Source organism: Giraffa tippelskirchi, chromosome 8 (genome assembly GCF_054371585.1).
Source record: "Giraffa tippelskirchi isolate mGirTip1 chromosome 8, T2T-mGirTip1v1.2.pri, whole genome shotgun sequence".
In the NCBI taxonomy this organism is placed as follows: domain Eukaryota; kingdom Metazoa; phylum Chordata; class Mammalia; order Artiodactyla; family Giraffidae; genus Giraffa; species Giraffa tippelskirchi.
Genome location: NC_137282.1, coordinates 5,423,583 through 5,449,992, shown reverse-complemented (window position 1 = coordinate 5,449,992; position 26,410 = coordinate 5,423,583). Strand labels below are relative to the sequence as shown.

At 42.0% G+C, this 26,410-nt stretch overlaps 1 protein-coding gene across 10 annotated transcripts in view; it reads right to left on the bottom strand.

Annotated features, from left to right (window-relative positions):
• LOC145517840 (uncharacterized) overlaps window positions 1–25,860 on the bottom strand; it is an 87,101-nt gene extending 61,241 nt beyond the window's left edge. The window contains exons 1-6 of one of the 10 annotated variants that reach the window (XM_081521094.1): window positions 24,781–24,898; window positions 24,526–24,585; window positions 23,956–24,025; window positions 17,606–17,727; window positions 15,472–15,509; window positions 15,060–15,365 (exon numbers count right to left, since the gene is read on the bottom strand). In XM_081521094.1, the coding sequence (XP_081377220.1) occupies window positions 15,172–15,365; window positions 15,472–15,509; window positions 17,606–17,727; window positions 23,956–24,015 (414 nt within the window). In that variant the 5' untranslated portion in view covers window positions 24,016–24,025; window positions 24,526–24,585; window positions 24,781–24,898 and the 3' untranslated portion in view covers window positions 15,060–15,171. Of the gene's footprint in view, window positions 1–15,059; window positions 15,366–15,471; window positions 15,510–17,605; window positions 17,728–20,637; window positions 22,287–23,955; window positions 24,026–24,525; window positions 24,586–24,777; window positions 24,929–25,689 lie in introns of those variants that run through there. The other 9 variants (XM_081521095.1, XR_014062371.1, XR_014062376.1 and 6 more) reach the window with 9 other exon arrangements.
• Between the last annotated feature and the right edge of the window lie 550 nt (window positions 25,861–26,410).

Here is a 26,410-nt window from a genome sequence, read left to right as displayed (position 1 = left end):
AATGGTGTAAGGTCTGTGTCTAGGTTCACTTTTTTTTTTATTTTAAAAGAAAAAAATTTAGTTGAATAAATGTGATATGTAACATTGTGTAAATTTAAGGTGTGCCTTGTGTTACTTTGATACATTTAAATATTATAACATGCCTGTCATTGTAGTGATGCTTATCAGCATTATTTAATTATAGTACAATATTATTGAGTATGTTCGTTGTACTGTGTATTAGATCTCTAGGGCTTATTTACTACTGGTTACAAGTTTGTGCCCCTAAACTCCATCAGTCTTATCCCCTCAGCCTTCATCCCCTGATAACCACAATTTTGCATTCTGTTTTTCACAAGTTTGACTTTTCTAGATTCCACATATAAGTGTTAGAGTACAACAGGTTCAGTTTTTGCTTCTGGCCTTCCAGTTATTCCAGCGCCATTTGTTGAAAAGGTTGTTCTTTCACTATTGAGTTGCCCTGGCTCATTTGTCAAAGACCTGTTAGGGTTTATTTCTTAGCTCCTTAATCTGTGTCATTGATCTGTATCAATCTACATGTCTGTCACCAATATCCTGCTATCAGCTTGTCCTGCAAGAAAGGTTTACCAATATGCCCTCCCAACAACAATGTTTTACTTTTCTCCATACATCCATCAATAGTGAATGTTATCTGTCTTTTTAAATATTTTTCCAATCCACTGGACTTCCGCCCCAAACTGTTACTTTTTCAAAATGCCTAATAAATTGTTTTGGTTTAATGATTTGTCAATACTATTTACATATTATAGATATTGACCTTGTGTTACCAATATTGAAAATAGTTTCCTAATTTTCTTTTAACTTTGTTTCCCTTTTATCACACAGAGGTTCTGCATTTCTATGTAGTCAACCAGTCTCTTAAGTTTCATGGCTTGGGTAAATGTTTTACTTCTGTATTTCATTTCTTACTTAGAAAAGCCTTTGACACCTGTCAGGTCCCTAGGAGTCAAATTCTCAATCTAATTGTAGCAATCATGTGGTACCTGTCATTTACATATTTTCATTTGAAATTTTTGCTGTCTCATATCATCATTCTAGTTTTCTTAAAGTTATCTAATATTAAATGGAGCTAATACATCTAATATTACCTCAAAACAAATGTTTGTGTCTTACATGAAATACAAATAAAGTGGATAAAAATAAATGTACATTTCACTCTTAGGTACATACCTAGAATAATTGAAACCATGTGTTCAAAGAGAAACTTGTGCACAGCTGTACATACAGCACTGTTTACAAGAACCAAAAGGAGGAAACACGCCAAATGTCCATCAAATGAGGAACAGATGCTAGAAACTATCATACTAAGTGAAGTAACCCAGAGAAACTCAAATATCATATGATATCACTCATATGTGGAGTCTAAAATATGACACAAATGAACTTATTTACAAAACAGAAACAGGCTCACAGGCTTAGAAAACAAACTTATGGCTACCAAAGGGGAAAGTGGGGGCTGGAAGGGATAAATTAGGAGACTGATATTAACATACACACGCTACTATATATAAAATAGATAATCAACAAGGACCTGCTGTACAGCACAGAGAACTCTACTCAACATTCTATAATAACCTACAGGGGAAAAAAATCTAAACAAAAAATGGATATATGTATAACTGAACACTTTGCTGTACACTTGAAACTGACACAACATTGCAAATCAACAATTAGCATGCGTGCACACTAAGTTGCTTCAGTCATGTCCAACTCTTTGTTAATCTGTGGACTGTAGCCCGCCAGGCTCTTCTCTCCACGGAATTCACCAGGCAAGAATATTGGAGTAGATTGTGGTGCCCTCCTCCAGGGGATCTTCCTGACCCAGAGATCAAACCCTTGGCTCTTCTGTTTCCTATACTTCAATATAAAATTAAATTTAAAAAAATGATGACGAAATGTGGTATACCATACATGGGAATAGCACTAGGAGTGAAATACTAATATATAATGAGCCTGAAAAACCTTATGCTATGGAAAAATAAGTCAGACACAAAAGTTCTCATATTATGTGACTCCATTTATAGGAAATATCAAGAATAAGTAAATCCAAAGAGACAAAAAACAGATTAGTAATTGCCAGGGACTGGGGAAAGGCAGCAGGGTTAATAGAAATTGACTGTGTAATGAGTGTGGGGTTTCCTTATGGGAAAATGAAAATGCTTTGAAACTAGAGAGAGGCAATGGTTGTACAGCATTTGCGAATATACTAAATCCCATTGAGTTGTACGCTTTAAATGGTTACATTTATATCATGTATGGAGAAGGAAGTGGCAACCCACTCCAGTGTTCTGGCCTAGAAAATCCCATGGACAGAGGAGCCTGGTGGGCTGCTACAGTCCATGGGGTCACAAAGAGTAGGACACGGCTTAGTGACTAAACAAGGCAACAATATCATGTATTTTTTACCTGAGTTTTTTTTTTAACGTACAGATACATCAATAAATGTTTCTTTCTAATGTGAAGATCTTAATCTCTATCCAATGCAAATGACTGTTATAATTCTGAGATGAAGGAACTTTTTACTTGCCCCAATATTAGCATAGAACTACATCATGACCAAATATTGGGGTGACTAAAAAGTTCCTTCAGTTTTTAAGTAAAAACAAAAGACATATTTTCCTTTTCACCAAGAACTTTATTGAACAACATATTCACCATCTTGTTCTACCTTCTACCATTTTTCAGGCAACTACATAATTCCATCTTCCCAAAACTTTCTGTTTTTTGGAGCAAAAAATTGTCCCAGATGCCTTTTACAGTCTTCCAGGGAATTGGAATTTTTTTCATTAAGAGAATTTTGTAGAGAGCAAAATAAGTTGACATCTGAAGTTGTAGTATCTGGTGGATACAGCAGATGAATCAGAGCTTCCCAGCCAAGCTGTAACATTTTTGCCTGGTCATCAAAGAAACATGTGGGCTTGCATTATCCTGATGGAAGATTATGCATTTTCCGTTGACTAATTCTGGACCCTTTTCATCAAGTGCTGCTTTCAGTTGGTCTAATTGGGAGCAGGACTTGCTGGAATTAATCGTTTGGTTTTCTGGAAGAAGCTTGTAATAGAGGACTGCCTTCCAATCCCACAGCATCACCGTCTTCAGATGAAGACCGGCCTTTTGCGTGGTGGTGGTGGTTCATGGCACTTGTCCCAGATTGATGGGTTGTGCCACTGGCTGCATTTTCCCTGCCTGGTTTTCCTGCCCTTTGCCATGTAACCTTTCAGCTTTCTCCCATGGTGGGCAGCTCTAGTCTCCGATGGCTGGCTTTGGCCAGGGGCTGTTAAAAATGGGATGCAGAGAGGGTCCAGGAAAATCATTGTGCAACTGAGCTTGGGCCATTCCTAGCTGGCCTGCTGGTTCCAGAAGGTCAGTGAAAACAGGACTGCCCCAGTTAAACTGATTCAGTAAAGCTCTGAATAAATCAGCCAGCCATCTGAACCCCAGCGTGGCAGAAGACACCATACCCACTCTTAAGAATTTATCCAAGGAAATGTTTTAACAAGATAAAAATAAAATGATGCACAAGAATGTTCAGCAACATATTGATTACAATACGGGAAAACCAGAAACCTAAATATCCATGAATGGGGGTCTTTTTAAACACATCATGATATAAGAGAATGAAAACTTATGCAGCTATAAAAATTGAAATAGACATTTTGCTTCTTTAAATGGGAAGATACCCACTACATATTATAGAATAGAAAGGGTGAAAACAACTTAGAGAATAGAATGACTGACATGAACTCATTCATGTAGAATGTGTGCATATTTCCACATATGTTACATACATGAGAAATATCTGAAACAATGTTATCCGAGGTTTCCTCCCAATTGCCAGCATTTAGGTGTTCTTTTTCTCTGCATCATTTGACTTTAAAAGTGTACATGAGTAATTTTTACAGAAGCAGTGAAGTGTTCAAAAGCAAGTAAATTACTCATCTTTAACACTAAATATATGGGAACCGAGGAAGGGATAAAGAAGATGTGGTACATAGATACGATGGAAAACCACCCAACCATAAAAAGAGAATGAAATTTTGTCATTTGCAACAACATGGATAGACGGGTGGTATTATGTTAAGTGAAAAAAGTCAGACAGAGAAAGACAAAAACCATATGTCATCATTTATATGTGGATCTAAAACCTACAACAAACTAGTGAATATAACAAAAAAGCAGACTCACAGATACAGGGAACAAAGCAGCGGCTACCAGTGGGGAGAGGGGAGGTGGGGAGGGGCAAGAGAGGGGCAGGTATTAACAGGTACAAACTGCTGTGTATCAAATAAGCTGCAAGGATAGACCGTACAACACAGGGAATGCAGCCAATAATTTATAGTAACTAAATGTAGCATAACCTTTAAAAATTGCGAATCATCATGTTGCATACCTAAAACCTATATAATCTTGTACACAAACTACACTTTAACTTTTAAAAAGAGATTAAATATAGGAGAAAATAGACCTGTGCTCTTAACTTAATTCCTGATTCATTGTCAAGATTCATACTGGAAGTTCCAGTTTTTCTGCACACACAAAAAAGAGCAACTACTCATTTTAAAACAAGTTTAATTTTTTTTTATTAAAATTGGGTGGGAAGTACAAAGGTGTTTGTTATGTTATGCTTTGTACCTTTCTGTACGTCTTATTTCATAAATATTTTTGGAAACATGTAAAACCTGTTTCATTGCTCAATGTATTTTATCACAAAAGCAATTTTTTTAGTTCTGAGCCTCTTAATATTCAGATTTAAGACGATTTTTAATAATTTTCTCAAAGCCTGTAAGAAATAAGCACCTGAAATCCCAGTACTTTGGCCACCTGAGGCAAAGAGCTGACTCATTTGAAACTCTGATGCTGGGAAAGATTGAGGGCAGGAAGAGAAGGGGACGACAGAAGATGATGGTTGGATGGCATCGCCGACTTGATGGACATGGGTTTGGGTGGACTCAGAGAGTTGGTGATGGATAGGGAGGCCTGGTGTGCTGCGGTTCATGGGGTCGCAAAGAGTCAGACATAACTGAGTGACTGAACTGAACTGAATAAAGTTATGATTTACTGAACTCCTACTATAATCAGTACACTATATCAAGGCCATGGGAATTTTTTTTTAAGTACATGACAAAAAGTCAACTTATAAGAGGCAAAAACTTCATATTTTGAAGAATGTTCTTCTAGTAGGATATGATACAAAGAATTTCTGCCTCTAAAATTATCTAAATGTCAAAGCTAGATTTCTTGGAGAAGATGAATCTCATGCATGAGACTCTCAGAATAGACAGCATAGATGTTCTAGGCCCATGCTTCCATCAGCTTAAAACTTGGCTCCAAAAACTGGACAGTCAATAGCTAACTTTAATTACACCCCAGTTAAAAGCATCCTAGCCACAGGGTACCGAAAGGAATACATTCTAAAGAAAAAAAACAAAAACAGTGATATTAAATGGCAAACTTAGATCAGCAACCCAAAATTGGCCAATGTCTCAAGCTGACTGTTCTCCAAGACTACTTGAAGTTGCTGAAAAATGGTTTGTTGTCAAAAAGACTCTAACGTATATACCTCAGTCTTGGCTTTGTATGTACACACAAATTCAGCTGTGCCATTTTCAACTCATTTCCTCTACTTTCTACCAAAAATGAGGACTCAGCTATTTGTAAGAGCTTTGCATCATTGTCAAGGGATATACTGCAGCCAGACTTCTCAGCAGAGGACTGAATTGGTATTATACTCATTTTAGTTCTTCAACACCAAATACCTGCTAGAGGTAATATGTGTTTCTTTAAGCCCCTGCCGGTGATTCTCCAGTATAATAGCACTTAATGCTGATTTGCATTTAATGCATTTTCCCTTGGGTCCTGCCTTCCCTCACTGTCTGTATATCCCTAAAAGTCAAAAACAGCACCTACTCATCCCTGAAAGCCCAGGACACCTACGATCTGTCTGGTAAAGAGTGGTCCCTCAATCAGTCGGTCAGTTCAGTTGCTCATTCGTGTCCGACCCTTTGCGACCCCACGGACAATAGCACTCCAGGCTTCCCTGTCCATCACCAACTTCCAGAGCTTGCTCAAACTCATGTCCATGAGTCAGTGATGCCATCCAACCACCTCAACCTTCATCATCCCCTTCTCCTCCTTCCTTGAATCTTTCCCAGCATCAGGGTCTTTTCAAATGAATCCGTTCGCATCAGGTGGCCAAAGGATTGGAGTTTCAGCTTCAGCATCAGTCCTTCCAATGAACACCCAGGACTGATCTCCTTTAGGATGGACTGGTTGGATCTCCTTGCAATCCAAGGGACTTTCAAGAGTCTTCTCCAACACCACGGTTCAAAAGCATCAATTCTTTGGCACTCAGCTTTCTTCATAGTCCAGCTCTCACATCCCTACATGACTACTAGAAAACCATAGCCTTGACTAGACGGACCTTTGTTGGCAAAGTCATGTCTCTGCTTTTTAATATGCTGTCTAGGTTGGTCATAGCTTTTCTTTCAAGGAGCAAGTGTCTTTTAATTTCATGGCTGCAGTCACCATCTGCAGTGATTTTGGAGCCCCAAAAAATAAAGTCTGTCACTGTTTCCATGGCTTCTCCATCTATTTGCCATGAAGTGATGGGACCAGATGCCATGATCTTATTTTTCTTAATGTTGAGTTTTAAGCCAACTTTTTCCACTCTCCTCTTTCACTCTCATCAAGAGGCTCTTTAGTTCTTCTTTGCTTTCTGCCATAAGGGTGGTGTCATCTGCATATCTGAGGTTATTGATATTTCTCCCAGCAATCAGCCCCTCAATAAGCAGTTCTTTTCAAAGACTTTTTGGATCATATTTATTGATTTATTTTTGGCTGCGCTGGGTCTTCATTGCTGTGTGTGGGCTCTTTCTAGTTGCAGTAAGCTGGTGCTGCTCTCTAGTCTCACTATGGGCTTTTCTTTGTGGTGGCTTCTTGCTGCAGAGGGCGGGCTCTAGGGTGCACAGCTTCAGTAGCTGTGGGCTCGATAGTTGAAGTTCTCGGGCTCTAGAGCACAGGCTCAATAGTTGTAGTGCCCAGGCCTAATTCCTCCGTGGCATATGGGTGATCTTCTTGGACCAGGGATTGAATCCATGTCTCCTGGATTGGCAGGTAGATTCTTTACCACTGAGCCACCAGGGAAGGCCAAAGATTTTGTTGTTGTTGTTGTTGTGGACCATTTTTTAAAGTCTGTATTGAATTTGTTACAATATTATTTCTGTTTTATGTTTCTGGTTTTTTGGCCATGAGGCAGGTAGGGGTCTTAGCTCCCCAACCAGGGATCAGACCTGCACCCCCTAACTGGAAAGCAAAATATCTGAACCACTGGACAGCCAGGGAAGTCCCAAACAGTGGTTTCTTAATCAATTAATACATTCTAAGCCTGTTTCTAATTCTGAGCAATAAAATTAAATCTGATGAGATACAATAAAAAGGGCACTGGATCTTAAGTACAGAGATATAGTAGATACTATTGATTATCATCTCCATATTCACTTTACAATACTGTCATCCCTTATGGCAAAATCTACTTCCCATGACTGAGACTAAAAATGCCAGATATTCATTTTCCCTGCCCTTTCTGCAGTTAGAGATAATAAATGTAACCAAACTCTAGCCGTACCAATACACTGGGAAATCTTAGGAGAACTATTTCTTGGAAAGATGTGAAAGTGAAAGTCGCTCAGCCACGTCTGACTCTTTGCAACCCCGCAGACTATCCAGTCCATGGAATTCTCCAGGCCAGAATACTGGAGTGGGTAGCCTTTCCCTTCTCCAGGGGATCTTCCCAACCCAGGGATGGAACCCAGGTCTCCCACATTGCAGGCGGATTCTTTGCCAGCTGAGCTATCAGGGAAGAGGTACCTCCTAATTAAAACAGGGGGAGAAGGAAAGAACGTGAAAGAGAGAAAGAAGACAAAAGAGATGGAAAAGGAGAAAGGAAGGGAGAAGTAGATGAAGTCAGGCAAGAAGGAGGGAGGGGGACAGAGGGAAGCACAAAGGCAGAAATGGGCAGGAAAGGAAGGAGAAACGAAGAGGGAGGAGCAAAGAGAGAGAGAGATCCTGCCTCTCTCTTCTGCTTTGGATTGATTCTATAATGTGAAGACGTGACGGCTGGAGCTGGTGCAATCATCCTGTGGCCTTAAGGAGCAGGTCAAGAGAATCAAAGAGACACAAGCCTGGCTCCCAGTCTTCTGTTTATGGGAGATTGCTAATGTCTTTTGTGATTAAGCCACTATGATCCAGGTACCTGGTCACACGTAGCCAAAAGCATCCTTATCTGATATAGAAAACATGGGTTTCAGAACCAGGTCTGTCACTTACTATCTGTATGACCTTAGAAAACCTTCTTAATATCTCTGATTCTCCATTTCTCTATCCACAGCCTTCCTCACAGGAATGGTATCATGAATGGTTATGAAAACTATTTTAACTACACATTGAAGCTAATGATATCCTCACTTTATGTCAATGATTGTTGACAGACCATGTCCTCAAATCTCAAAATCAACAGGTAAAGAAAAACATACCATAGAAACAAGATCAGTCTGCTGACGAGCAGAAGCAATTAAATTTCTCACATCTCCAGATTATCTTCTTTTCAAAGAGAATTCCCAGAGACTCATTTGACCCATCCCAAGAATTAGTTGTTGGGTTTTTTTTCATGCAACGCTATACCATGATTTAAAATAACACAGATTTTAGTCTTCTTAAAATATGTTGAATGTGGGCTGAGAAACATTTTTCTGGAATGTAATTATTACAAACATGCACTAATTACAGGAGCAACCTAAGGGCTGTTTTTCTGTACAGTTTGTATATACTCACTCGCTGTGGGTAATGGCTCAGTCACTTAGAGAAGCATATAATTGCTCAGCACTTACAGTTAAGTCTTTTCTATACTTTTACTAAGTGAAACCATGTAAATACTGTAAGACTCGGAGGCAAGCAAACGGTTCAGGAAAAGCGTAAGTGTTTTCCATGCAGATCACTTAGTCTCTGATTCAGGATGGTTTGTGCTCTAGACGCACACATTCCTGTGGGTAAACTGCAGCCTGCTGACAATCAATCAAGCAGAAGTACAACCTGCCCTTGAAATAAAAGGCTTGGGTTTGAAGACTTCCTGCTGATGATAGTAGACTGTAGAACTACTCTTCTTTCTGCTCCACACATACACACTTCTCTCTCTCCCTTCTTCTAGTAACAAACTCTCCCCACCAGTCACAGGCTTTGGCATGTGACCCAATCAAACTGGATCATCATCACACTGGGACTACATCCTCCTGTGTGACCCCAGAGATTGGTTCAGGGATGCGCATGTACAGCCAATCAGAATCCTTTCCTGGGTTCCCTGTATGAATGTTAGGAAAACCCCATCTCCAATAAGAGAGGCTCTGCTGGGACCCAGAAAGGACTAGTTTCATCATCTGAGTCAGGCTTTTAGCTTCTGCACACTGGTAGGCTGTCAATCCACAGGACTTCTGGCAAAAATTCTCTGATTAATTCAAAGACGTGACTCAACTGCTCCTAGAAATAGTAGCAATTTAAAAGTGGGTGGCAAAGTCAGCCATCATCTGAGCTCAGAAAAGTCTTGACTGAGCTGTACCACTGGACACAGTGATTAACATGACAAGCAGAAACAGAGGGTAACTAATAGTAAAGATTAACTGATCCAGAGAAGAATCGAGAGCACCACCATGTAATAGAATCATGTGAGCCACTCATAATTTTAAATCCTCTAGCAGCTATGTTTTGGAAAGTAAAATGAAAGGTGAAAATAATTGAAACAATTTGTTTAACATAGGCAAATCTTATTATTATTTCAACATGCAATTGATATAAAATTATTGGTAAGACATTTTGCTTTCTTTTTTTTTAGTTGTGAGTCTTGAAATCCTGTGCATTTTTTTTTTAATTTACTTATTTATTTTTGGCGGTGCTGGGTCTTCACTGTTGCGTGGGGGCTTTCTGTGAATTGTGGTGAGTGGGGGCTATGCTCTAGTTGTGGCACACGGGCTTCTCACTGCAGCGGCTTCTCTTGTTGTTGGGCACAGACGGTGGTGCATGGGCTTCCGTGGTTGTGGCACACAGGCTTTGTTGCCCAGTGGCATGTGGGATCTTCCCAGACCAGAGATCAAACCTGCACTGTACCCTGCATCAGCAGGTGGATTCTGAAGCACTGGGCTGCTCGGGAAACCCTGTGTGTATTTTATACTCACAGCTCATCTCCATTCAGACTAGCAGTATTCTATGTGCTCAGTAACCTCCTGTGGCTGGTGGTTATCATCCTAGATGATGAAGTTCCAAAGAATAAGATAACCTGGTTTTTAACTTTTGCTGACAGTTCCCTAATATCTGTTTGAGCTGGGAATCAGTGATTCCCCTAGATCCAAAGCCTCATTTACCAGCAAAATACATAGAATCTCCATGTTGAGTATTATAGATGGCAAATTCAAGATTTCATGTGGGTGTGGGTACACCCAAGTGTGTGTGTCAAGAATCTGAAACAGCCTGCGTGGACTATGACACCTGCTCAGCGAAAATGCAACTAGGGATCATCCCTCCTGCACTCACACCCAGGCTGTTGAGCAACTCTCTTGGAGAGAACGCACGTCACTTGGAGCACTGGTACCATTACAAATGCGAGGCTTTAAACCTCAACTGGAAACTCAGTTCTACCCAGAAATTCTGTCCCTGGTCCATCCCCTTCCCCACCGTCCTCAACAGCTCTTTCACACTTTCATGATTTTCCTTAAGCCTATTACCTCGACATACCACCTTCCTCTGTCAGTTTCCCATGGATAACTCTAACCTTCCTTCACAGAGAAACAGAAGCTTCATGTAAGAATTGCATTTCCCTAAACCTATCTCTCCTTCAGATTTCAGACTTCAGCTTTTATCCATCCTTTTCTGCCTCTTGTCTGACTCCTGTCACCTCCCCACTTCTTCAGGGCTTGCTCCAATCTACTGTCCTACTTCTTGCCTTTCTTTGGCCTTTCTTCTCCACTTCCTCTTTCTTTTTTAATGTATTTTGCATTTTTAGTGTATTTTGTATTTTTATTTTATATTGAAATATAGTTAATGAGGGGCTTCTCAGCTGGCTCAGAGGTAAAAATCATGCCTGCCAATGCAGGAGACGTGGGTTTGATCCCTGGGTCTGAAAGATCCCCTGAGAAGGAAATGGCAACCCAGTCCAGTATTCTTGCCTGGAGAATCCCATGGACAGAGGAGCCTGGGGGGCTAACTTAGCAACTAAACAACAATGACAAATAGTTGACTAACAATATCCTCGTAGTCACAGGTGTGCGGCAAAGTGACTCAGTGATACATGTACACCCTTTTTCAAATTCTTTTCCCATTTAGGTTGTTATGCATAATATATCTGCTTCTTCTTTCTCTTCAGTATATAAACGTGTTCAAATTTCTATTGTATTGAAAATTATATACAGCCAACGATTGCTCTTGCTTCCTTTCTCTTCATCCTTTCTAAGAAATCTGTCCTTCTTACTCCATGAAAATGGCCCTAAGATCATCAGAGATACCTTTTCCTGGAGAATCCAAAACAGCCTGCTCTTGGTTACTGTCTCTCAGCAGTCTTTGAGTTGAACACGCTCTCTCTCTTGAAAATCTTCCCACCATTCACTCCGTGACACAATAACTCTCCTGATTTCTTCCATTTCTAGCTACTCTTCACAGTCTCTTTGCAGCTTTCTCCCCCTTTGCCTATTATTTAAAAATCGTAGCTCCTTAAGTTTCAATCATCTATGCCCTTGTTTTTCCAAGCGTGTTCTATGAAACAGTAGCATCGCCATCCTCTGGACCATGATGGAAATTCAGAATCGTGGGCTTTGTCCCAGGCCTTCTGAATCAGAATCGGCATTTGAACAGGATTCCCAGGGGATTTATGCGCACATTCCAGGCTGAGAAGTGCTGCTTTCCCTGGCCTCTTCTCATCCTACGCGTTTCTCCCAAGATATCTCATCTGCCCTTACAACTTTCATCAGTACCCATGCACCCATGATGCAAACATGCCTCTCCAGCCCAGCTCTCTCCTCTGACCTCCTTGCATGTTTATGGGTTCTGTTTGTTTTTTGTTTGGGCTAAGCCATGGGGCATACAGAATCTTAATGCCCTGACCGGGGATCAAACCCATGCCACCTGCAGTGGAAGCAGGTGTCTTGACCACTGGACCACCCAGGAAGTCTCCCCTTACACTTTTATAAAATTGCTGTCAGGATATCTGCCTGGTTTATGTAACTGGGATATTAAATTTGTACGATTCCATGGGCAGATTTGATCCCATGTGTTCAAATAAGGGGAAGATCGTGAGAGAGGAGTAATCAAGGACCTCACCTTGGAGCTGGCATTAAAGTTGACCTGAACCCAGGAAACTCCAATACTTTGGGCACCTCATGTGGAGGGTTGACTCATTGGAAAAGACCCTAATGCTGGGTAGGATTGGAGGCGGGAGGAGAAGGGGACGACAGAGGATGAGATGGTTGGATGGCATCACCGACTCGATGGACATGGGTTTGGGTAGACTCCAGGAGTTGGTGATGGACAGAGAGGCCTGGCGTGCTGCAATTCATGGGGTCGCAAAGAGTCGGACATGACTGAGCGACTGAACTGAACTGAACTGAACCCAGGAAAATGGGGCGGCAGGGATTCAGATAAAGGGCGAGTGAAAGGAAACATAAAGCACGTGTGTCTTTATAACTGATGTGTGACGCTTCCTCCCAAGGCAGTCGCCTCCTGCCAGGAAGTTTAAGGAAGAGGCAGCTGTTCAGGACGTCTTCAACTGGGGTGAGAATTCGCCTAGGTCTCTTGGTTTCTCTCCTCTTCCAATTTCTTTTTATTCATTGAACAGATGTCTACTGAGTTCCTATTATGTTTCAGTACTGTTCTAGGTGCTAGAGATAAAGTAATGAACAAAATGCAAAAATTGTTGCCCTCACATTCTTCATAGAAATATTTATTTTCTCCCCTTAATGAGTCATTTAAAAAAGAGATGATCATACGAGTTGAGTCCTTCAGTGACCAAGCTCCAGGACTCAGGAAGAAATCCAACACATCACATGAAATACTTGAAGGGAAAGGCTCTCCATTTGTGAAACCTACCAGTAAGAGTGAATACACAAAAACGGCCTGGATCCCTCATGTTCCCATTGGCCCTACAGAAAGGCTTGATGGAAGCTGAGCCCCTGGTAAGCCAAAATGACTGATGCATTTATTCAGTGCTTATCTATGCTAGACTCTGAGGTCACAAAGAAAAATAACAGCTCTGCTCTCTAGGAGGGATGGGAGGTGAACTGTGAATGGAACAGTGCAAATCCATCACATCTGAGAAAACTTTTCCAAGTAGATTAATAGATTTATCCGTGTAAATCAAAACACTGTGAGACATCCTGCTGCATCTCCTGTTTAGCACAGATTTCACTTGTGACACAGTCCCCATTCTTTGGACAGGCTAATTAAAACCAGCACTCTAGTCCAATGACAATAGTACATCAAAATATTAACTAATGAAACACACCCACAAAAGTGAAGGGTAGTCTAGCAGAGTTCAGCTATGAGCAGAAAAACATTGATAACAAAACACTAAATCACAGCCAATCTACAGTGGAATTGTAGATTAACTGCAAAAATGGAAAGTTCCCCTGATAGTTTCATAGACTGATCATTTCCTCAAATCCCAAAGACCATGGCCTTAATTAAGTTTGATAATTGCAAAAGTCTGCCACACTTACATCTTCACATTTTTCTCTTTATATTGTATGTCAGTGCTTGTCAGCTACAAATTGGCACTTGCCATGGGCACTTGCCATCTCCCTCTGATTTACAAGGATTTACAAGGATTAAATCATGAGCCGCAGTCAAAGCTACTGACCTTCAACACCTTCTGAAAGGAGCTCAAGGTGGAGAACAGAAATGTTGCACTCTGTGCTCTGGGGAAAATGGGCAGAACAGGCCTTCAGATAGTTATATATTTTCAAGAGAAGATTTTAGGAGCCCAATTCTTGCATCTACTCTCATCTAGAAAGCACTGAAACCCTTATGGTGACGTCTGCTCCTCATGACTAGCAGAAACCTTCTGCAAAAAAAATATGTGTTTCATTGTGTGTACCCACCCCCCTCACCAAAATCACATGTGTCCTGACCTTCCCTCCTGCCTCTGTGGAGCAGTTTCTCAGAGCTATCTGAGCTGCTCTCTTCCAGGCTATAGTCTTCTTTTTGCCCCCAATGAAACTCAACTCACAACTCTTCCATTGTACACTTTTTTTTAAGTTGGCATGCTGATAGAATAGGGAAGAGAAAAGTAGAACTTTGATGATAGGCCTCTTACCGTTTTGATCTCAATCCCAATATCATATATTTCTAGAAATACACAATAGTGCATAATAGGCTTCTCTATCTTGAGTTGGGATTGCTGTACGTTAGCCATCATTGCAAAATTATTGTGTCTCCTACATGGAGACTAAAATTCCAGACGATGGTTACTGACAAATTTCTCTACAGTTCACTGATTCCTCAAAGAAAATGGATTTTCTACCCAGCTACAATTAATTATCATTGTTATAGAAATCAGAATGTATCGGACAGCTTGAACAGAAAACACTGCATGCTCCCCTTTCCGCTGTATTATATCAGTAATCACATTCTCCAAAACCAATCTGTATCCTAGAATCTTTCTAAAGAAATAACTACCCACTATATAAGCTAACTGTGGAAAAGTAAGGCACAAAAAATATCTCCTGAACTGTGGGGACACATTATGGGGCAATTAGAGAAGGCATCAGCAAACAGCAAATGTTTTATCATCTCTTGTTCATCCCAAGAATGTGGAGGAGCTGGGAAAGTGATGCTATGGTACCAGGCAGCCCAAGATGGGATGATCCAGGGTGTTTAAGTTAGTACTTCTGCCTAACATGCCACCCAAAACTTGATGCCTTAAAACAGCAGCCACAACAACAAAGTCCTTCTGTAGAGCACAAAGAACTATATTCAATATCTTATGATAAACCATCATGGAAAAGAATACCAAAAAAAAAAGAATATATATATTTATATATATATAAAGAATACACGTATATATCTGAATCACTTTGTTGTACAGCAGAAACTAACACATTGTAAGCAACTATACTTCAACTAAAAACCAGCACCGTGTAGTACTCCCACCCGTGCATGGGTCAGCCATGCAGCCGGTGGATCTGAGCACACTCCTGTCTGCCGCCAGCTGGCAAGTTGGCTATGCTCTGGCTGACCAGTAGTGGCTTCAGCAGAGACTCTGCCCCAAGTAGTCTTCTCATCTCTCAGCCCGCTCGCCTGGGCTCGTTCTCGTGCTGGTGGAAGGAGAGAACAGAAGCATGCAAGGCCCATGATGACTGGGATTGGCCAAAGCAAGCCACCGGCCAACCCAGATTCCAGGGACAGGGGAACAGACCTTACCTCCAGACCAGAAGAGCCTCAGAGTCACTGGCAAAGGGCTACAACACAGGGACAGAACATTATGGGAGTGTCTTGGCTTTAAGAATAACATCCCTGGGAAACCCCTTGCTAGCCTCCTTAGATATCCCCTTTCTACCTGGCACATCCTTGGGCACCTGTCCTTGCTGAGACTTTACCTTACTGGGACCCTGTCTTGCAGTTGCTCAGTTGCTGTTCCCCTCTAAAGGGCAAGTCGGAGGAGTCAGGGCAAGAGGGGAAGAGGAAGACGCTGCCTGTGTCTGCAGGGCTTTACCACCTCTCGACTTGGACAAGAAACACATCCAAACCCGTGCTCTGGCCCCTGATGGGTGAAGCAAGCTTCCCTGCCCCTCAGCTTTGGGACAGTAGTGTGCCTTGCTTTGGCTGATGAGACGTGCCACCAGCAAAGACTGAACATGTGCTTATGCATTACGCTTATACTATTGTGCTTGAGTCTTTGCCATGAGAAAAGCATACCCTGGGTAGACGTTGCCTCTTCAGCATGCAGCAGACCAGCCCAGCTCACCCAGAGTGTATGAGCCAAAAATAAATGTTTGTAGTTGCATGAAACTGAAATTGGCTGAGTTATTGACAAACTGAACTGAGTAGATGAAGTTGATTTGCAATGTTGTGCCAATCTCTGCTGTAGAGCAAAGCGGCTCAGTTATACACATATGCACATTCTTTTTTTAATATTCTTTTCCACTTCGGTTTATCCCAGGAGACTGGATATGGGTCCCTGTGCTGTGCGGTAGGACCTTGTCCATCCATTCTCAATGGAAGAGTTTGCATTCACCACCTTCATGAAAAGACTTACCGTTATTAAATCTGCCGTTTTTTATTTAAAAAAAAATAATAGAAGAAATGAAGAAGACAAGGAGGAAAACAGGAATTCTGAAGGCAAGAAACCAGCAAAGAGGTGATGAAATCACCATCTTTAATGGGTTTATTCAACACATGAATTTTCTGGAAAGAAGTCATACAGAGTTGTTTTTGCTCACTGAATATTACAAGCATTAAACCAAGAGCATCTTTTCTATCTCTCTGTGTGTATGTGTGTGTGTGCATGTGTACTTCTTGTTTTAATGGTAAGTGCTGCTTGTGACTAATCATTAAGAGAGAACTTTCTATCATTTTCATAAGCATAACGGGATACACTGGTGTTTGTTAAAGATCTGTCCCATATTCCCCCATCTGTGAAATAGAGATGAATATGCTAAGATGCCTCTAGGGTTTTATTTTCTGGGGATTTTTTTTCCCCTAAAGAATAATGGAAAAGATAATTAAAAAAATTTAAGGAAATACAAAGCGTTATAAACACTAAATAATAATTACTTGTAAGAATTGAAATGAGAATTGCTTTGCCAAGAATCTTGAGTAAGATTACAGCTCCATTATTTGCGAGGAACAGCTAATGAGAATCCTCATTAAAATTTCTAATTTTCTACTGACCGACTCTTTACCGGGTCGAAATTATTAGCAAATCCCTATCAAGCATCATGAAACAGAAAGATATTCAGGGCAAGCAGCTTAATTTCCTTTTGGGATACGGTTGACCAGGGTTGTCAGAAGTCACAAAGCCATTGCAGAAAGACACAGTACTTCCAGTTAGAGAGGAAAAGGATCATTCCCAGCAGATAAGGCTTCACAAAGATATTAGGCTGCGGCTCTTAGTCAGTTAGTTGGAATGCTAACTGGTGTGATATTTGTATGCTACCATTCCAGACGACTCACTGCTGATCACTCATGTACACCAGTAATCATAATAACAATAATAATGGCTACTACTTATTCAACAGCAAGTATATGCCAGGAACTTCAAACTATCGTATCCTTGACACTTACCATGTACGCTTCTTTATGTATAAAAGATGCCAATAAATGCTCCAAAAGTGAATGAATATTTATAAGTACTGTTGGCGCCTTAGCTCCTTCTTATAGACAGGAAAGAAATAATTCGGGTGGTAAATGACAGAGCCACTTTTTTGAGTCCAAAGCCTGTTCTCTTTCCATAACATCTCACTTCCTCTCCCACGTGGACAGGAAGAACAGAATGGAAATGAACAGAACCCTTGCTCTTTAGACATTTCCCGTCTCAACCAGGTGGAGACATTACCTGCCACATCCTGAGTCAGGCTGAGTCCATCCTGCAGGTGAGGTGGAAGGCCACGGCCCCAAGCTCCGGTGCCTCTGAGGCTGTGCCCTCTGGAAATCGGTTTGAGGAAAGGTATCCAGGTCCTTCCAAACAAAGAGTCCAGCCAGTAGGGCTCCCAACATCACCCCTGCCCTAACTCTCCTCATTTGTCCCCACCCTGCCAAAGGACTGACCTGCCCCTGGTAATCAAACATGGCCCTGTTGCCCCACAGCAGGAGAACACTTGGGCAAGTCTGGGCCTCCAAGACTCCTTCCTTTTTCTGTCCAACTTTTCTCTTATCTACCGAGCAGAACATCACCCGTCCCCCATCATCCCCACCCCATCCCACTCAGCACCACATGCCGCTCTAGTGTTAACTAAGTTTCATGGGCATAAAGTTTGAAGCCAGAAATCTTGGCTCTGCCATTTACTAACTGACTTTCAGAATGTCACAACATCATCTAAGGCTTGGTTTTCTCATCTATAAAGCGGGGGCCAATCTAAACATTTTTTAAAAGTACTTAAAGGCAGGCCTTTCAAATCTCACCAAAGGTGGCATTAATCCAGGTACTTCAGATGGGCTGTCAAAACAAGTTTGGGTGAAGAAGAATGATTTTTTAAAATTTAATGAAGGGTAGTTGATTTACAACGTTGTGTTAATTTCTTCTGTACAGCAAGCGTTAGTTGCTCAGTCATGCCTGACTCTCTGTGACCCCATGGACTGTAGCCCACCAGGCTTCTCTGTCCATGGGATTTCCCAGGCAAGAATACTGGAGTGGGTTGCCTTTCTCTTCTCCAGGGGATCTTCCTGACCCAGGGATTGAACCCAGGTCTCCTGCATTGCAGGCAGATTCTTTACCATCTGAGCCACCAGGGAAGACCCTGTACAGCAAAGTAACTCAGTTATCATATTATCATATACATTCATTTGACATCTGAGCAAAGGCTTGAAGAAGGTAAGAGAATTGATCATGTGGGAATCTGGGAGAAGGGCACTACAGGTAAAAAGAACAGCCAGAGCAAAGGCCCTGTGAAGGGATATGACAGGTGCATTTAAAAACCTGCAAAGGAAGCAACCTAAGTGTCTGAAAACAGATGAATAGATAAAGAAGTGTGGTACATATATACAATCGAATACTGGGGAAAAAAGAGTGAAAGTGTTAGTCGCTCAGTTGTGTCTGACTCTTTGTAACCCTATGGACTGTAGCCTGCCAGGCTCCTCTGTCCATGGGATTTTCCAAGCAAGAATACTAGAGAGGGTAGCCATTTTCCTCCCCAGGGGGTCTTCCCGTCCCAGGGATTGAACCCTGCTCTCCTGCATTGCAGGTAGATTCTTTACCATCTGAGCCACCATCAACAAGATAAAGGATAAAGATGTGGTGCATGTATACAATGGAACATTACTCAACCACAAAAAAGAAATAATGCCATTTGCAGCAACATGGAGGGACCTGGAGATTATCATGCTAAGTGAAGTAAGTCAGAAAGAGAAAGACAAATATCAAATGATATGGCTTATATGTGGAATCTAAAAATATGGTACAAATGAACTTATTTACAAAACAGAAATAGAACCACAGATATATAGAAAACAAACTTATGATACCAAGGGGGAAGAGGGAGAGGCAAAAATTGGAGTTCAGGATTGACATATACACACTACTATACGTAAAGTAGATAAACAACAAGGACCTACTGTATAGCACAGGGAACTCTACTCAATAACCGGTAATACCCTACATAGGAAAAGAATCTAAGAAAGAGTGGAGATGTGTATTTGGATAAGTGCTTCACTTTGTTCTACTCCTGAAACTAACACAACCGTCTAAATCAATTATATTCCAATAAAAATTAATTTAAAATAATAATAAAGATCTGCCAAGCACTAAAACAAGGCTGGAGTAAAGTGAGGTAAAGTGCTGTAGATTATTTAGAAGCTTTTGAACCACTGCAAGGACTTCAATACTTATTCTGAAAGGGTTTGAGCAAAGGAGTTGTGTGAATGGCTTAGGTTTTATAAGGATTATTCTGGCTGTTGGGTTTGAAAACAGGTGACAGGGGCTCAAGGAGAGAATCAGGGAGACTTACTACAAGGCCACTACAGCCGTGTGGACAGGAGAGGGCAGTGACATGGACCAGGGAGGCAGAACCTGGGAGATGACAGAAAGGGGACAGATCCAGATATATTTTAAGGTTATCAGAATGGGTAGAAGTCTGCAAGGTGCAGCCAAAAATAAAGAAAGAAAGAAGCAAAACAAAAAGGAACATGATTCAAAAAGGTGTCTTATCTTTATAGTCTGGGACTGATAAACCTTAATAGGGGAAGAAAGGACACATATTGGAAAACAAACGACTTTCAGGAAAGATAAATGGCCCCTCCGGAGAACAGATGACAGGTACGGTTTTGTGACAATGTCTGTTTAGATGTGGCTCCAACTTCTCGTATGAGTGATGAGTCCATCTTCCCTGGTTGTGCATTCCTGGAAATTTTACCACCATTGAGTTCTTCTGAGAGTCTCTGCTCTTAGGCAGATAAAAAAGAGTTCAGGGGGAAAAAAATGTTTATTCTCAAATGACTTCATTTCAAAATAATATTTATGCCTCAATGGCATATTCTGAACCCTACCACTGTGTTCTGCTACCTTTATTTTAGAGATACATACTGGAATATTTCAAAGTCAAATGTAGGAATGTAATCCGTTTCAAAATAATCAAGAAGAAGTAAGAGAAGTGAATGGGCATTGGGTAAGACAAGATTGCTTGTAAATGGGTAACTGCTGATGAATACACGGGGGTTATTATATTTCTCTCCAAATATTTTTAAAAATTTAAAATTTTTCCATCATAAAAAGTACAGAGGGACTACCCTGATGGTCCAGTGGTTAAGGCTCCACGCTTCCATTGCAGTGGGGCTCAGATTTGATCCCTGGGATAAGACCCCACAAGCCACATGGTGCAGCAAAATAGAAAAAGAAAAAAAGAAGTAAAGAAGCAAAACAAAAAAGAAACAAAATAAAGCACAATAGTACATATGATTTTTAATTAATTGCTATTATTGAACACGTATTCCAGGCACCATGCTGACCACTTCACATCTATTACCTCTTCAATCTTCCCAACACCCCTGAGAAGTAGGTTCTATCATTATTCCCATTTTATAGATGAGAAGCACAAGGTACATTGCCAAGAACACAAAGTCCTTTGGAGGTCAGAACTAGTGTCTGAACCCTCCTAGGCTGGTCCAGAGCCTATTCTAGACAAGTTACTTATTAGGTCCATGCGGCTTACCAATCTGGGAACTTTATTCTCAGCTACAAAGCCTCTTTCCTAGTTAATATGCTGCTCTGGTGATATCTTTCTGGGGCGGTCACCTCCCAGGTCTTTGTATTCTACGTTATTATTCATTCCTTTTTCTCACCCACAATATAAAAATTAGGCTTAGTTAAATCCTTCTGTATCTGAATGCATTTTTTATCAAGCTTCTCCTTTCTGCTTTAGTCCAAAATATAACAATAACAAGAAATCTTTTAGAGGAGAAGAAAAAGACCCAATGGCTTGTATAAAACATGAGCATTTGAGTCCTGTTAATCCCCAGCATACAATTTTAACTAGGCAGGGACAGATTCAGGTCAGGAGCCAGTATTTTTAACCGTCACTGTGTACAAAGGATTTTACATCGGCAGTATTAGCATAATCTTTAAACAGACATCAGAAAACAAAACCACAAGCTACAAGGAACCTTGAGAGGTCATCTCATCCCCCGCTGCTCTAGGAAGGGGTGGGCCTGAGCCAGCCAAGAGCGGCAACTTTCTAATCTTCATCTCTTCAGAAGGAATGTCTTAAGGTTCTTTGTTAATGCTTTATGCTTTACACTGCTTATTTTAGGGGAATTAATGTCTGGATATGGCATTTTTTACCTTGACAAAGCTTTGCTCCTATTTAATAATAGGTCACATGGATGACACTTTAATAGTAATTGTAATAATAATAGTATTAATAAACCTATATAGATTTAGAAATATGAAAATAATAAAATCCAAACCAGTTGAATTTTCTGGATTTAGCAACCAAGCTCCTAGAGAATTCATTAATGGAAAAGCCCACATTCATCTGTTAACAAAATAGCCACTCTCTGTATAGAGCAGGCACTTAAATATATTGATAACCTTATTTGGAGTTAAAACCATTGTTGGACGGGTAATATTATTGACTCTGAAACCAAGCAGCACCCTGTGGGGCCCTCCTGGGTACAAAAGCTCCTCTGTGCCCCCATCTGTTGGTTATAGAAAAAGACTTGAGTCTCTTAGACCTTCCTTAAGTTCCAAAGAAAAGGCAGGTGCGGTTACTAATTAGGGAAGCATGAGATTCCAGAAACAAAAGAAAGCACCTAAAGAGGAAAAAGAGTGACAATGGTACAGTGATAAAACAGTCCTACTTTCCTCCTCAGGAAAAACACACAACAATCTGACGCATACTGATGCTTTTGAACTCTGGTGTTGGAGAAGACTCTTGAGAGTCCCTTGGACTGCAAGGAGATCCAACCAGTCCATCCTAAAGGAGATCAGTCCTGGGTGTTCATTGGAGGGACTGATGCTGAAGCTGAAACTCCAATCCTTTGGCCACCTGATGCGAAGAACTGACTCATTGGAAAAGATCCTGATGCTGGGAAAGATTGAAGACAGGAGGAGAAGGGGACGACAGAGGATGAGATGGTTGGATGGCGTCACCGACTCGATGGACATGAGTTTGAGTAACCTCTGAGAGGTGGTGATGGACAGGGAGGCCTGGCATGCTGCAGTCCATGGGGTTGCAAAGAATGAGTGACTGAACTGATGCATATCTCTGAGTAGTTCTGCAGGAACTAAGACCTCCCCCAACCCAGGTGGAGGATGTCACTATAGGCTGAACACAAGCTGGAGAGCCCAGATTGGCTGGAACCAGAATGCTGATGATTAAGATCCCTGAAACATCACCCTGCCACCTCCCACAAACCAATCAGAAGAAAGTCATGCACCCTGCAGCCCTGCCTTCAAAGGCTGCCTTTAAAAGCCTTCCCCGGAAGACCATCAGGGAGTCTGGGCCCTTTGAGCATGAGCTGCCTGTACTCCTTGCTAGGTGCCCTGCCATAAGCACTGCATTTTCCTTTCACCACAACCCAGTGTCAGTAAATTGGTTTTGCTGTGAGATGGAAAGTCGACCCAAGTTTGTTCCAGTAACAACTCCATTTATGGATGAGAAAAAGGAGGGTTTTTTCTCCTTTTTCTTAAATAATGACTGAAAGCAATCAGAGGGGTGGTGCATGAGCTGATCACAAAAACTGCAACTCCCCTCCCACATCTGACCTTTAAAATTGCTTTCCTGAAACCCATCAGGAAGTCTGGGCTTCCAGAGAACTAGCTGCCCCTGGACTCCTTGTCTGATGCCCTGAAATAGAGACCGTACTTTCCTTCACCAGAGCCTGGTGTCAGCAGATTGGCTTTAACCGGGCACTCAGGCAGGTGGACCCAAGTTCAGTAACATCGTGAGGATGAAGTTAGAAGATGTTAAGAAAAGTACTTGAAATACTGCCCCACTGCCTCATGTACTACATAAGCACTGTTGTTGTTGTTCAGGCACCAAGGCATGTCCAACCCCGTGACCCCATGGACTGCAGCACTCCAGGCTTCCCTGTCCCCCACCATCTCCCGGAGTTTGCCCACGATCATGTTCATTGAATCGGTGATGCCATGCAACCATCTCATCCTCTGTCGCATCAGCTATTGCTATTACAATTATTGTTACTATTTCAGTCCCCAAATCCAGCTTTCTAAATTTATGCTGCAAAGTTTCTGGATCGCCTACTGGCACAGAAAGACTAGCTGGCTAAACATCTCTGAAAATGCACTTCCTTGAAGACTTAGAGCAGGAATTATGCAACTACAGTCCACTGACCAACTCTGCCTCCCCACTTCCAACTTCCCCTCCCGGTCACGCCCTGCCATGGCCACTTGCTTAGGTATTGTTTATAGCTGCCTTTGCACTAGAAGGGCAGAACTGAGAAGCAGCAATTGAGACCATATGGCCCATAAAGCCAAAAATATTAACTCTCCAGCTCTTTACAAAAAAAAACTGGCTGAATCCCAAGCTAAAGGCATTTTTGTTCAAAACAACATAATGAGGCTTTCAAAATTCAAGGTACACTGCTTTCAAGCAATTCTAAAGAAACTACCAAGATACCTATGACCCTTCCTCCTTGGTCCCAGAGATCAAAGCTGAGCCTCAAATAACTAGACAGAGAAAAGCATAACAGCCTCTGCTAACCACAGCCAAGAGTACCACCCCCTGTACTTACTGCTGACGGTAAAAACAACTCTCTTGGTTTTTCCAAGGTCATGAACAAACTGCTCTTCATTGCTGTCTTCCTGAAACAGAGATATTTTAAGTCACTATTACAGCTAACATTTTTCTGTTTGTATTGGTGTGTGTGTGTGCTGACGTGTGTGTGCCGCGTGCTTGGCTGGATTCTGGGAACACAATTTTTGTTCCCAAGATCAATAAGATTTCTCTTCTCATAAAGTTTACATTCTAACAGAGGAACTTAAATGCTCATAAAAAGATATTTTTAGAAGGAGATCATTTCTAATAGTGATAAGAGATATGAAGAAAAGAAAACAGAGCTCTGGGATGGAGAGAGATGGGGGGGTCTCCCTTCGACCGGGAGCTAGGGAAGGCTCCCTCAGGAGGCGGCATTTTGCCGAAACCTGGATGACAGGAGGAAGCCAGTCTGCACACAAATGAAAAAGGTTGGAGCAGAGCAAATACAGAGGCGGGAAGGAGCTTGATGTGTCTGAGGAGGAAAAAGCACCCAGTGCGGCTTGAATGCAAGCGGTATGAGGCGGGACGGAGCGGGGCCGATGCTTGCCTTCCACCCGCTCTCAGGTGGGCCGCCACGGGCAGCCTTCCCACGGAGAAAAGACACGATCTGATTTACATCGGAAAAAGATCAATTCAGTCAACAGTGACTAAAATTGTGGCAGGCCCTTCTGGGGCCCCAGAGTGGGCTCCTGTCTAACACTCAGAAATTAATTTTCTGAGGAGACACACGTGCTGACAAAGCAAGAGATTTTACTGGCAAGGGGCACCCGGGGGAGAGGGCAGGGGAACCCAGGAGAACTGCCCTGCTACATGGCTCACAGTCGCAGGCTTAACAGTGATGGTTTAGTTTTGGGGTTGTCTCTGGCCAGTCATCTTGGCCCATATTTGTTCTGACTCAGGGTCCTTCCTGGTGGTGAGTGCTTCTCTCAGCCAAGATGGACTCCAGTGCAAAGGATTCTGGGAGGTTGGCAGGACATATTATGGGTTGGCACCTTCTCCCTCCTTTTGTTCCCTCTGAATTCTCCTGGTTAGTTTCCAGGGGCAGCTTCTTGTCGGGGCCTCCTGTTGGGAGACAACTCATGCCAGGGGTCATCATCATGCCTGAGCAAGGCACATAGTTTCAATCAACAGTTCCCTAACAAAATGAATGGTCCTTGGGAAGCAATGGGAAGTGGAGGCAGGGAGACCAGAAATTTGGCTCTTGCAGGAACTCGGGGAGAGTGTCAGCTGTAGTGGAGGTGAAGGACAGGGCTGTGCAGGGGATATTTGGGGGATACAATCAGGTTAAGTTTTGGAAGGAGGAGCTGTGGGAAAGCAAACAGGGGAAGAATCATGGGTGCTTCCTACTAGTCTTACGGTTGGTGGAGTAATTTTCTGAGATCTACTCGTTTGTTCATTCAACAAGTGTTTATCAGGAGCACACTTGGTGCCAGGTACTGTTCTAGACACCAGGGATCATAGCAGAAAATGAGCAGCAAAAATCCCTACTCTGGGGACTTTCCTGGTGGTCCAGCGGTTAGGAATCTGCACTTCAGCTGCCACTGGCCCGGGTTTGACCCCTGGTCAGCTAACTAAGATCACGCATGCCAAGCAGTACAACCAAAAAAAAATCCTACTTTGGTGGAATTTAAGCTCTAGGAGGGAGTAGAAAATTCAGAGGATTAGAGAGGAAGCAAAGACTTTGGGAAGGAAGACGAGGGGAATCATTTACCAAATCCTTCAATTCTCCAATTCTGTCTCGTAAACGTTCCTTGCAGTAGTTCAAGCTGAAAACAGATGGCATTAAAGCCGTATTCAGGGTGTTAATCAAATAGGAAGCTGTTAGACTGATATGGCTCCAATGTCCTGGCAGCCTGAGTCAGCAAAGCAAAATCTAAGGCTGAAATGCCTCAAGGTTATTAAATCGAAACTAAGGACAGCCAATCACATTCAGCCAGCCGGGCTTTAAGCTGTATCCAACCAGCAGGTCCCTCCCTGCCTTGCTTCCTACAAGCCAGTCTCTGAGCTCCAGCTGGGGAAGCCACCTAAATACAGTTTGGTGCTGGCTGAGTTGAATCAAAAAATGGTTCAAATATACTCTTAAAATATTTGAAATGCCTAAGCTTATCTTTCAACACAGAGCATACTTGAAAGACACTGAGAGGGGAAACTTCCCACTGGGCAGAGCTGCAAACAATGCCTCTGGTCGTTCACTTTGGACAGAAGTGAGACTGTATCAGTATTCCTGGACAGTAGCCAAAGGTCTGGGCTTTAGTCAGGGGTCTGGAAAGAAAAAACCTGGAAGATCAGAGACGAGACGATCTGGAGTGGAGGTGCGCAGAGGCACACACAGATCCTCCATGGAGAGTACAGACTTGCGTATCACACACTCACACCCACCAGGAAACAGCCACGTGGTACACGGGTTATTCATCCACTGAACGACCGAGGAG